Source organism: Lucilia sericata, unplaced genomic scaffold (genome assembly GCF_015586225.1).
Source record: "Lucilia sericata isolate MDLA Ls3-8-SP2 unplaced genomic scaffold, ASM1558622v1 Contig000377F_arrow, whole genome shotgun sequence".
NCBI lineage: Eukaryota > Metazoa > Arthropoda > Insecta > Diptera > Calliphoridae > Lucilia > Lucilia sericata.
In genome coordinates, this window is record NW_023994396.1 from 13,971 (window position 1) to 27,954 (window position 13,984).

General features: G+C 25.4%; 1 protein-coding gene across 11 annotated transcripts in view; it reads right to left on the reverse strand.

The window, feature by feature from the left end:
• LOC119604278 (partitioning defective 3 homolog) overlaps nucleotides 1-13,984 on the reverse strand; it is an 85,002-nt gene that overhangs the window by 9,462 nt on the left and 61,556 nt on the right. For 3 of the 11 annotated variants that reach the window (XR_005231503.1, XM_037956796.1, XM_037956788.1), the window contains exon 1: nucleotides 277-573. The exons of 6 other annotated variants lie outside the window; for them this stretch is intronic. Coding sequence is in view for 4 of the 5 variants with exons in the window: in XM_037956796.1 (XP_037812724.1) it covers nucleotides 277-456 (180 nt within the window). In the remaining variant the exon portion in view is untranslated. Of the gene's footprint in view, nucleotides 1-276; nucleotides 586-13,984 lie in introns of those variants that run through there. 2 more of the 11 variants (XM_037956787.1, XM_037956795.1) reach the window with 2 other exon arrangements.

Genomic DNA, 13,984 nt, shown 5'->3' on the forward strand with positions numbered 1-13,984 from the left:
TGTATAATTAAACTTTTTTTAATAAATAAACAGAAAAAATATATTAATAATTGTATTGTACTCAACCGGAAATATGGCCATTGCTTTAACAGAAAACCCAAAGCAATTGTCATTTTTGATAAAATAATTAAACAAAAAAAAAAAAAAAAAACGCACAGAAGAAGGAAAAACTCCAACAAACAACATTACCATAAGATTAAAATAACTTTTTTTTTTGGAATAAAAAAACTTTTTATGACTTTAACTACATAGATATGCATAAATATGTATATTTACCTTTATATAACCATATGGTGATGGTGGTCTTTTGGTTGGTAATGTTAATGAATAGGATTTTTGTAAATAGACATGTTGTATGCCTTCATGTTTGGCGGAGACTTTATAGGTATGACGCCAACCAAATATGCCCGTTAATTTATTGGCCAATGCTGGACATTTTGGTGGTAAATCAAACATTGTTTAAACTCTTTGGTATTTAGTTGATTTATTAAATTTATGTTTTTTTTATTAATTTTATAAATTAAATAATACTTTTGTTATAGATAATTCGTTTCAATTAGTTTGGTTTTTTTTCAAGTATTTCTCACAATGTTTAAGACATTTTTAACTAATAATAAATAATAAAATTTTAATTTTTAAATAAATAGTTATATGTTATGTATTGTATTGTGTTTGTCTCAAATAATACTAAAGTATTGTTATACATTTCATTTTAAAAATATTTAATAAAATTTTTTTATCTTTTGCAAAATTGTACCAACAAAATTTTTTTACTGATAATGACGCAATTTTTAATTTCACTGATAATGAAAAACATTTTTTTGTAAAAATATCTTATATTCATTTACGTGAATAATTAAGTTAAATGTAAGGTAATCTTATCTTTTAGTTGCCATGAAATATTTCATGAATTTACTAAGATGCCAAATAATTGAAGACATTTTTTGGAATGTTAAAGTAATTAAAGAACTTTTAGTAAGCTTTCTAGATAAAAAAATTGTATTTTAATTTTTATATGATCTAGAAGCAAAATATCTTGTAAATGCAATGAAAATATTTTTATACTTTTTACAACCAATTTAAAAAACTGCAATTGCAACACTTTTGCAACTTTTTCAATATGACGAAATTAAAACAATAGAGAAATTTAAAGATAACAATTAAAGCAAATTTATATAAGTCACTCCGGGGAATTCATTTTTTATTGTATATCGTAAATCATTATTATTGTATATCATCGCTCCTTGCTACAAGACTGACATAACTCAAAAACAAATTGAAAATTGTTCTATAATAAACAGCTAGTCTAGCTGTAATCAAAACAAACTAATTTTTTAAATATATTGCAAATTATGACTCAATTCATAAATACAAACAAACACAATTTGCAAAATTTTTAAAATACCTAATAGATTACCAAAATAACACGTGCTTTTAAATGAACAAAAACAATAAAATATGAAATACATGTTAAATTGATTGATAATAAAATATGATCAATATGACATCTATAATGATGATTAATTTAATTTCAAACTTATATTCAAAAAGCATAACAAATAAAGAAAAAAAGCAACAAATACTTATGTATGTGTTATATCTAAAACATGGTCCTACGAGCTTAATCTTAAATCTATTAGATCTAGACTAGACTACGGTAGACAAGGCGTATTATCAATGAAATATATTAGCACTCAAGTTTTAAAAATGATTAATAATTTTTTGATAAATTTCAAGAATTTTAATACTTTAAATTTTAGCAAAACCCTAACTAATGTAAATAATGTCTTTTTACTATTTCTTTTCAAAACAAAAGTAAAAGTTTACATTACTTTTCTAATCATTTTGTCAATAAATAAAGAATAAAATAAAAGAAGAACTTATGTTGACTTAGTATGGAGTTGTTATCGCAAAAATTCCTTAACAATTGCATTGTTTTAAAAATGTTAAACACACTAATAGTGTAAACAAATTATTAACAATTTTTTCAAGTTATAAATTTACTAATTATGTATTTCCTTTAAAAAAAGATAAGAATCAATGTGTCAATGAGTTTTTGTAGGCATTGTTTTATAGTAAGTTTTTAAACAAATAAATAATAAAATGTTAAAAATAAAAACTTATTTACTCAAGCAAAAACGAAGGCAATTAAAAAGCATAAAGGTTTAGAGTTATAAACAATTATAATAAGAGATCAATCATTAATTCCAATAGGCTAAACTTTGTTATAAGTTAGTAAAATGAACTCATAATATCTACTTATGAAGATGTACGTGTGTGTATGTGTGGCTATAAGCTCTTCAATTACGAAATCTCTTAAATTTCTTCATTATCTTAAAAAAAAAAAGAAAATAAACTTGAGGATCATCTAACTTATATTAAGATATCTACTGCATTTAAAGGGTTTTTTATTGTTTACACTTTGGGTTATCGTAAACAATATGTAACTGTATAATCACATAACAAAAAACCGTTACCTGATAACTGATGTAAATCTCATTTTACTACAGGAAGATATTTTTAACTGTTGTACGCAAAACAATAATAAAAACACATTGTTAAAATTAAAAAAAGAAAACATTTCATACTAGATCAGACGACTATTGTTGACTTTATTTTTAGCTTATTTACAAGTACATAAGTATGTATAGTATATGTAGATGAATATGTAAAATATTTTGTGAAGAAAGAAAAAAATGATCGTGTAGTTAAACAGGTTAAAAAAATGTATGGTAGGAATGTGTAGTTGAAGTGAGTAAAGTTGGTAAATAATTGTATGCATTGCAATTTAACAATGTTGCAATTTAACGTGAAAAAAGTTGGAAAAAATTATGTTAGCAGTTAAAAAAAAACTGAAAGAGGAAGAGATTTGAAATTTAAAGGGTCATGATTAAAAACATGGAGTAGATAATTAGATAAAAATAAGCAATGACTTTTTAACAACAGTAGAGACTCTGAGTTTTAGTCCATCTATTTTTTGCCAATTTATAAAGAAAGTGGATAAAGTCCGATTTTTTAAAATCTTAAAATTTGTAGTACATTTGTTGAATCCAACAAATGAGAAAAAAGATATCATTAATATAGACTACACTAGACTATAAACTAGTCTATAGACTAGGACTATAGACTAGGCTAAAGACTCGACTAATAAGACTAGACTATAGACGCAGAACTATAGACTAGTCTAAAGACTCGACGATAAAGAACTAGACTATAGAACTAGACTATAGACTAGACTATAGACTAAGACTATAGACTAGACGAATAGCAGACTATAGACTAGACTATAGACTAGACTATAGACCTAGAGTATAGACTAGACTATAGACAGACTATAGACTAGACTATAGACTAGACTATAGACTAGAGACTATAGACTAGAACTATAGACTAGACTATAGAACTAGACTATAGACTAGACTATAGACTAGACTATAAGACTAGACGATAGACTAGACTATAGACTAGACTATAGACTAGACTATAGACTAGACTATAGACTAGACTTACTAGACTATAGAACTAGACGAAGACTAGAAGCTATGAACTAGACTATAGACTAGACTATAGACTAGACTAATAGACTAGACTATAGACTAGACTATAGACTAGACTATAGACTAGACTATAGACTAGACTATAGACTAGACTATAGACTAGACTATAGACTAGACTATAGACTAGACTATAGACTAGACTATAGACTAGACTATAGACTAGACTATAGACTAGACTATAGACTAGACTATAGACTAGACTATAGACTAGACTATAGACTAGACTATAGACTAGACTATAGACTAGACTATAGACTAGACTATAGACTAGACTATAGACTAGACTATAGACTAGACTATAGACTAGACTATAGACTAGACTATAGACTAGACTATAGACTAGACTATAGACTAGACTATAGACTAGACTATAGACTAGACTATAGACTAGACTATAGACTAGACTATAGACTAGACTATAGACTAGACTATAGACTAGACTATAGACTAGACTAGACTAGACTAGACTAGATAGACTATAGACTAGACTAGAGACTAGACTATAGACTAGACTATAGACTAGACTAGACTAGACTATAGACTAGACTATAGACTAGACTATAGACTAGACTATAGACTAGACTATAGACTAGACTATAGACTAGACTATAGACTAGACTATAGACTAGACTATAGACTAGACTATAGACTAGACTATAGACTAGACTAGACTATAGACTAGACTATAGACTAGACTATAGACTAGACTATAGACTAGACTATAGACTAGACTATAGACTAGACTATAGACTAGACTATAGACTAGACTATAGACTAGACTATAGACTAGACTATAGACTAGACTATAGACTAGACTATAGACTAGACTATAGACTAGACTATAGACTAGAATATAGACTAGACTGTAGACTAGACTATAAACTAGACTATAGACTAGAGTCTAGTCTATATGACTACGCCTTGAATGCAAGAGTAATTGAATGAATCTCTCCATTACAAAATGGCCTAGTTAGTCATTTTAAAAAATAAGCTTCCATTAGTGCGAAACATTTGAAACAATTTTATTTTAAATATTTAAAATATTCTCTTTCAATTTACACCAATTAAACCACAATTTAACCTCATTTCGCGGTTTACAGCTAATAAATTGCCCCTGAATAATAGTTAATTTCTTAAGCATGCCATTGAGCTGTATTTTAAATAAAAATTACCTCATTTATTTAAAAAACAAAATAAATATGTAATCGAATTAAAATAAATTAACATTTACAAAAGAACTTAAGCATGTCTGCAATAGAACACAAAATGTACTTTAGCTGCTAAACTTAACAACTAACTAATTGGTAATCGTATTAACTAACAACAGAAATTTCCAAACTATTAAACATATTGGACGACTGAATTTATAAAACACTAATAGATATTAAAGGCATTTTGTTGTATCCAAGTTGTTAATACCGAGCGATAACGTGATTAATTACATTAGCAATTAGGGGCACAAATTAAAAAGCATTAGATTGAATTCTATGATTTTGAAAAAAGTAGCAAACAAAGAACGCAAAAATTTAAAGAAAATAAAAACCAAACCACAAAAAGTGTGTTATAAAAGCAAATGACCCAGATTTATTTGTAAAACTAAAAAAAAATAACTAAAAAATCTTCAATCCCTTAAAAATTGTAATTTAGTTTTTATAGATTTTAATTAAAATAATTTTTTACGTTTTTTTTTTTCTAAAGTTGATTTGAAATAAACCTATAAATCTTGCTTATTTATCATGATAAATTATATTGCCAGTTTGCATGTCATGAGTTGTTGCAAGCTGCTGCTGCAGAATTAATATTTTTCATGACATGACATCAAATCAAATGCAGTTTTTTTCCAACTATAATGGCAAAAATTAACAACACTGCCAACAAACATTTTTGATTTAGTTTATTTTCACAATTTATGAGAGATTTTTCGTGGCAGATTGTTTATTTTTTGCTGTTCATTATTTGATCACGAGCTGGGTAAAGTGTCAAAATGTTGATTTGAACTCATTATTTTTGAACAAGTTTTTTCTCTTTTTTTTCTTAGCATTCAATGAAAAAAAAAAAGTATCTTGTTATGACATAACAAAATGCCACCATTTGCATTTAGCTGTTGTTGTTCTTTTTTAATTTGTAAAATAAATACTAATTACAGCATTTAAATTGTAAATTTATAAACAATATACATAAATAGTTATTTGTTTATATAATATTTTTAGCATTAAGTTTTAAAAAACACACATTTGTATGCAAAAACAGTAACAAAATAAACATTTTGAGAGAGGGCGAAGCGGGGCGAACAACCTGTTGTTGTTGACACACCTGTATTTAGTAGTAAGTGGTGTATGAAGAGAAAAAACAAAGAATATTCTAAATAAAATAAATAAAAAATGATAAATAAATATGTACGAACAATTTTTAAAGTTACTCAAGCTTGAAAAACAATGTCAGTTGATTTTTTATTCATTCTATTGATTTTTCGATTAAAATATGTTTTCTTAATCGAATTTGAGTTTAGTAAATAATAAAGTAAAAAATTTGTATTTATATTTCTAGCGTGCAATTTTCAATTATTTCAAATATTCGTTAAACTTGACAGCTTAGCTTTTTTATTTATTAATGGGAAAAAATTCAAATTTATGCAAAAAGTACTAAAATTTAACCTCAATGTGAAGAGTAATGAAATTGAAAAAAAAAAAACTGTAAAATATTTATAAAAATAATATAAATTTTCTATATATACAAAGATTACTTAACGAAATTTTCTATAAAATAACAAATATTAACAATTTTAAGTAATTTTCATTGATTTCAATAGCTATTTTTAATAATTTTCTGAGAAAAAAATGTTTTCATTCACTTTTTTATTTCACTTTCATTAAATAACAGATTCCACTCACTTAAAACAATCAATGATCAGATCAAGTAATTTTTATTTATTTTCCCATAAAAATAAATCAAAAACTGGCTTAAATAACACAACAAAACAACAACAACAACAAACTTTATCATAATAATTATAATACAAGTCAATTAAAAGATTTTTGTTAAACAAAAAAAACAATCTGATTAACAGACAATTTGGCAGACACAAACAAACAAACGAACAACAACTAAAAAGAGCGAACAGCAGCAAACCGACCATCTTTTTCTTACAACACTACTGTGGAAAAAAAGCTCATAAAAACAGAAAGAAGGAAGAAAACTTAAAACAAAAGAAGCCAAACGTCAAATAAGCACAAACACATGAAATCCCCCAAACAATAAAAAAGATGCAATAACAAGTCGGGCGAGTAAAACAGAAAAATTACGTGAGGGTCACTTAAGTTCACTATCACTTTCACTTGAACAACAATAATAAAATCAATTTAAACAGAAACAACGACAAAAAATAGTTAACAAAAATTAAATATAGTGCACTACTGACAATCATAACAAACAACAACAACAAGTAACAACAATCTAAAAAATAAAAACAACAAGCCATTGGCGGCAAGTGACTTAATGATGATAAAAATTTATAAAGAAAAAAAAAAAAATAACCAAAAACCTGATTTAAAACTAAAAACAAAATTAAAAAAAAAATAAAGTTAAAACATGTGAATTTTGTTGTTTTTGTAAGTTGTATTTTGGTTTAAATAAGGTGAAAAAACCATAAACATGTAGTTAATAGTGTTTAAAAACAAATTGAATGCAAATGTAATAACTTTTTGTTGTAGTTGTTGTGCTTTTTTGACGTCTTGGTGCCCAATTGGCAAATTGTTGTTAATTGTTAAGTAAAAATATGAATAAAATTGAACTTGAACTTATTTCCTCCACCTTTAATTTATAAAATGGAGAAAATAATTCAATTGCAACAAATAGAGCATTTTTCCGGAGTAGGTAGGCTTAGGTGCATTTCTTTCGATTGAAAGTAACATACATCCTCTATCTATCTATCTATCTATTTATCTATATATATATATATATATATATATATATATATATATATATATATATATATATATATATATATATATATATATATATATATATATATATATATATATATATATATATATATATATATATATATATATATACTATATATATATATATATATATCTATATATATATATTATATATATATCTATATATATATATATATATATATATATATATATATATCTATCTATCTATCTATCTATCTATATATCTATATATCTGTCTATCTATCTATCTATCTATCTATCTGTCTATCTATCTATCTATCTATCTATCTATCTATCTATCTATCTATTTATCAATCTATCTATCCAGAAAGTCTTGTGTTAGTTGCATTTTTAATTTGTGGAAAAATGTCAATTAAAAATTATATTTTTCATACAAATGTATATTTTAATGAATCATTCATCTAAATTAAAAATATATATTAATAAACCTTTTCAAAACTTTTTTGAAAATGTCAAAAAAGTCAACGTTGTTTTAAATGTTACTTAAACATAATGTAAGTATATTTAGTTTATTTTTAATTTTCTTCTAGTTCATTTTAATAGTTTTTTTTCCAATGGCACACATTCTATCTAACCAACCGTCATCAGTCCATGCCAGCTAGCATCCGTCCATCAAATTAGTACATAACTAACTAACTAACTAAGCCATCATCATCATCTATCTATGTACTCTCTTTTCTTTAACAATTTCCTTTTATTTTTTTTTTCAAGATTTTTAAGTTTTATTTTATTTATAGTTTAAAGTGACACTTGATGTTAAGTTGAGTTTTAACCAGGTCCGCCAGTTTACAGCCACATAAGGCTTAAACAGAAAACACTTGATCTTTGTTGGTTGTTGGCTTTTTAACACGAAATGAAAATGAAACCAAAACTCTACTTAAAGAGTTAAGTTATAGTTAAGAAACTTTAGATGATCTCTTGGTTTTTTTGAAAATTGCAGTTAAATTTCCATGTTTATTATTAAATCTGGCATATATATTTTTCTTTGTAAATAAAATGGACCAACAAGAAACTAGTGTTTTTTTTTGGTTTATTTTCTACTCAGAATTAACGAATAACGAAAACGCCTTTCAAAAGCCACATTCCTTAGCCATAAATATCCAGTTTTTATGTTGTTATTGTTAGCAACTCTTCTTAAATACAACAAATCATTTACCAATATACTAGAGTTATGTATATTTATTGTAATATTACGAGGGTAAAGCGGAAAGTTGTTTTAGAATCTAATGTAAGGCTTAGTTTACTAGGAGGACTAAAGATCCATGTTAGAGTGAAATGTTTCTTTATGAATAATTTTTATATTTAGGGCTCAAGTTCGATTACTACCTAGGAAAGTTGGTTTACTTTATATAAAGTGTCAAACCTCGAACTGTTACGATCTCCCAAAGGACCTATCCGGGACTGAAGATTTTTTAGTTCTCAAAATACTGTTTTAACTTAACTTAGCTTGAAAGTAGGATGAATATTATATAATCCGACGAAATGTTCATAGGCAACTATCGGACCCGTTGGGATCTAAACCAAAACCCCATGACTAAAACATTACTAACTAGCAAAGGCGCAAGGAGGCTTAATAATGAGATTTGGTTAGAACATTGGATAGATACATTTGGGAAGAAACATATCAGGACATCAAACTTCGTATGATAAAAAACTGATTCAAATTGGGTTCTTTAAATAAATTTGGGTTATTTGGATAAACAACTCTATTCTGTTACCTTTGAAAATACATATGACAGAAAAACATGAAAATCTTCTGAAATTCAGTTAAAACAACTTTTAGTTCGATCCTCGTTTTATGTTATAGTATAATGTAGATGTTCATGTATCTGAATTGAATCTATAATTTAATCTTATAAGAATGTGTAAACGTGCAGGCCAGGTCTATCTTGCAGAGTATTAAGTTCTTTGTTTCGAGATACTACATTTGGCCGTAAGTAAATGTTATAAATGTCGGTTGAGTTGTTGCAGTCAGTGTAAAAGACTAGAGTAAATAATAATTTACAGCATGATTTAACATTTAAGCTTTTTTTTGCAATTTGTATATTTAACTGCAACACTTTTTTAATGTCATTCGTATGCAAAGTTGTTGCAATGGGGTATAGGTTTATGTGATTTCCTTTAAAACTTCTAGAATGTTAAATATTTAGGGGATTATTCATAATATATAGTTAATCGAAGGTTTATAAAATAAATTTGCTTAATAAGTGCCTAATAAATGATAATAAATGAGATCCTCAACTGTTAAGAACCCGAAGAATATGCCATCTTTATAAATAGATTAATGAGTGCTATATCCGGGAAAGATCTATAAACCCCGATCGTTGCCATGAATTGTTTGAGTAGAAGTTTTGATTGATTAATTGCGTAAATAACATGCGGTTAAAATTTTGGCCCCTTCCTCTAACAATAAGTTCGTGAATTGTCTCATTCCAGGTTATATCTCTAACTGTTCGAGGTTTATGGATCATAATAGTTGCAAAGAATGGTTAAGAAGTTTATTCACTAAAGAGATTTATTGTTTTTTTACTATTGTGCGATAAAAATAAAAAAAAATTGAATATTACTGAAGTAAGAGCCCTTTTAGAGCTCTAAAACACAACGTGTGGAAGAGTAATAATGGTTCCTTCTAAGGTTTTTGAACCCTCAATGAAACGTTAAATGGACCCTGGATTCATTTGGTTAATTTTAGAGGTAACTATGCAATCGATTTTAAGATTATGTTAAAAATTATCAATCGGTAAATTATTTATTAAACTATATTTTCTGCCGAAAATACTTTTGCCCTAAACGAATAATTGCACTAAAGTGTAATTAAGTCACATTCGAATTAAATTTGTGCATTATGACATTGTAATGGAGTTCTTTGGGAAAATTTACCAGTTTTTTTCTGCTTTTTTTTCTACAACATGGTGCATGATAATTTAAAACTTTGTTTTTAAATAAAGATTTTTTTAAACAAAAGCAACATATAAAACTTGATGACACATAATGCACATGATAATAAAGTTAATGATAATGATGATGGGTGAGAAAAATAGTAGGACGATTAAAATAAATTACAAGTGGGTAGATCGATAGAGAGATTAATGACAGATAAAGAGTGGGCTTTCAAGACTTAATCTGGAAAAAATGAAATTTATAGTTGGGAATTTAATAAACAGTAGGGATCTTAAAAAAGATTTATGTAAAATAATCTTAAGGTTTAAAGAGTTTTATTATTATTTATTTTTTTTTGTTGTTAAAAAAGGAAGTATGTAATTTTACTGCAATTTTCTTGATAATTCAATAATATAGTTGTTAGCCTGATAGGCTGGTTAAATAAAATCATGCGTTTTAAATCCAGCTTCATTAAAAATCTTTTTTTAACTAACTCGTGAAAGTTGCCTGTCTTTTTGACCACTATTATTATAATCACGGCCTTCCCAACTACCATTCAACCCGCCAGCGCTTATAGTTTTTTTATAAAGTCAAAAAATTAAAAGAGAAATACCACGAAAATTATGCAACATTTACGAAAAAATAAAAATTTAATGGTCAACAATTTACAATAAACAAATAAATAGATGTGAAAAAAATCCAAAACTAAAAACACAAATGAAAAAAAATCTCAAAAAAAAAAAAAAAAAAACAATCAATCATTTGTTATTATTAAAAACTGTGTTGTTTTCTTTTAAAATGTGACAAAATACAAATTTATTTTAAATTTTATAAACATTTTTCATCATAGTGAATCTAAACGAAAAAATAGTTGTCATTTTGTTAGATTTATTATTTGTTACAAGTTTTACAAGTGTTATAATTTTTTTTCTTTTGTGTGTTTAATATTTTTTTTTTCTTTAAATCATCTTCAATGATTTATAATTATAGTTTATAATGTTTTTTTTTTTTTTTTTTTTTTTTTTTAATAAAATTGGACTTTTTACTTTCATTTTGTCATATTTATTCACACAGCAATTGTTTGTTTCTTTTGTTAAGTTGGTTTTTAAATTAAATTTTTACAATTACAATTTGGGGTTTTAAAAATACAAAACTATTTAAAATTATATAAAACTTTAATATCTATGCAGTTAAACCTCTAATTATTCGGTTCATTATGCAATAATTTATTCTATTAAAATAATTTACGAAAAAAAGTTTACAAACTTGAAAATCCACTTTCTAGAAAACTATACACGCCAAAAAATCAAGCATTAAAAAGGCTAAAAATATAAAGAAATCAAATTTCCGATAAGAAATTCCCTTATTAGAATTTTAAAGAAATGTCGAATTTTCGTAAAAAATTAGAAAGTAGGATTTTTGGTCCAAAATAATAAATTTTCTGGTTAATATCGGAATCAGTCTATATTTTTGGTAATTTATTGAATTATCACTAAAATATGGAACTTTTGGTGGAATATAAAATTTTCGATAAATATCAAATTATCGATTTGCCATGAAGTTTGAATGTATGTCAAAGATTCGTTTAAACAAATTTTAGATGGAATATAGGTAGAAAGTAAGTATCGGAAATATCGGCGAAATGTCTATTTTTCGATAATTTATTGAATTATCACTAAAATATTGAACTTATAAAATTTTCGATAATTATCGAATTTTCGATTAAATATTGAATTTTCAAAGAAATATCCGAATTTCGATGATAGCATATAGAATTTTCAATAAATAGTTGAATTTGCAATAAAAAGTGAATTGAATTTTCAAACAAAGGAGTTTCCTGTTAAAAGTCAAATTTTTTATAAAAATCGAATATTGAATTTTTGATGAAATATTAATTTTCTAATGATATAGAATTTGGAATAAATAAAGGAATTTCAATAAAATATCAAAATTTCGAAAAAAAAAATTTATAAAAATTTAAATTTTTAAAGAATTTGTTGATAAAATATCATTCGATATCATTAATAGAAATTTCGAAGAGAAGTCAATTTATAGCGAATTCAAGGTGAAATATCGAATATTTAATGAGATAGTGAATTTTAGTAAATTTTTAAAAGAAAGATTTTTTTGGTGAAATATCGAATTTTGGATAGATATATCAAAAAGAATCCAAAAATTCTCAGAAAAATAATGAATTCAATTCAATTTCTAATATTTTTTAAATATCAAATTTTGGAAAAAAGTTTAATTTTTAAAGAAAATATTGAATTTTCGATAGATATTTCGAGGAAAATTCGAATTTTCGATTTATAGAAAATTTTAGATGAAAGAACGCATTTTTGATGAGATATAAATTTTTCGAAAAAAAAGTCGAATTTTAGAAAAATGGTAACATTTTCGATAAAGTTAATTAAATTAATTTCTAAAATATGGAACGTTTGATAGAAATTCGAAAAAAAAACAAATTCTCGAATAAAAATATCGAAGAAATTTCCAATTTTTAATAAATAAACAACTTTTTGATAAAACTATAAAAACTCCAATTTTCAATGAAAAGTCGAATTTTAGTGAAAAATCAAATTAGTGATAGTCAAATTTCGGAATTTACAGTTTTAGGAAAATTTGTTAAATAATTCATACATTTGGGGTAATTATCACGATTGGGAACAAAGTTTTGATTTAATTAAAACTTTAAAGAACTTTTTACTGTAATTTGTGAATTATCCCTGAGGAAATATTATATTGTAATTGTTAATCTCTATTAGTTTTCTAATTAAATTGTTCATATGCAAATTTATTTACTTCAATAATCCAAAAATATCTAAAAAACTGGGAAAAACCCCTAAAAACATTATCATCAAAGTTTATTAACCTCTCTATCATAAACTGATAAAAATACCATTAATAATACAAAAATTATAAAACAATACTTAATAAAATTAAGTATGAAAAACCCCCAAAACAAATAAATTACAATGAAAGTGTCTCTAGCGAGAAAAATAATCAAACTAAACAGACAATTGCAATAAACATATAAAATTACAACCAAACTATATATCTTACTTATCTATTTCTAACATCCAATGTCTTATTATTCCCTTTATAATTTTCATGATCACATTCCCATGACGTCCCTTCAAAACGACTACAAACCAGAAATACACAAGTCTTGGCAAAATGCCGGTGCTTAACTATTTGGCTGTTGTACAAACTTAACATGTGTGTAACATACACTTCAAAAGGAAGAAAGAAATTCCAAAAGCAAATAGGATTTTTTTAAATAAAATACTTAAAAGGAAACCTTAAGAAAACTAACGAATATTTTCCCACACTGGACAACAGGTAAAGTTAAAAAGTATCATCTGCCTCTTAACTACCTGTTGGAGTCAAACAAATAAAATACCTTTTAAATAAAAAGAGGGTGTTTCTACATATTATTGTTATTTTCCTAAAGAAGTCATAGAAGAAAGGTGTAAGAAGTCACAATTATTAGTTATTCAGCCATAAAAACATTAAAACGTTGTAAAAGGAGTTAAATTAAATAGTTTGTTTTTCACTTTTATT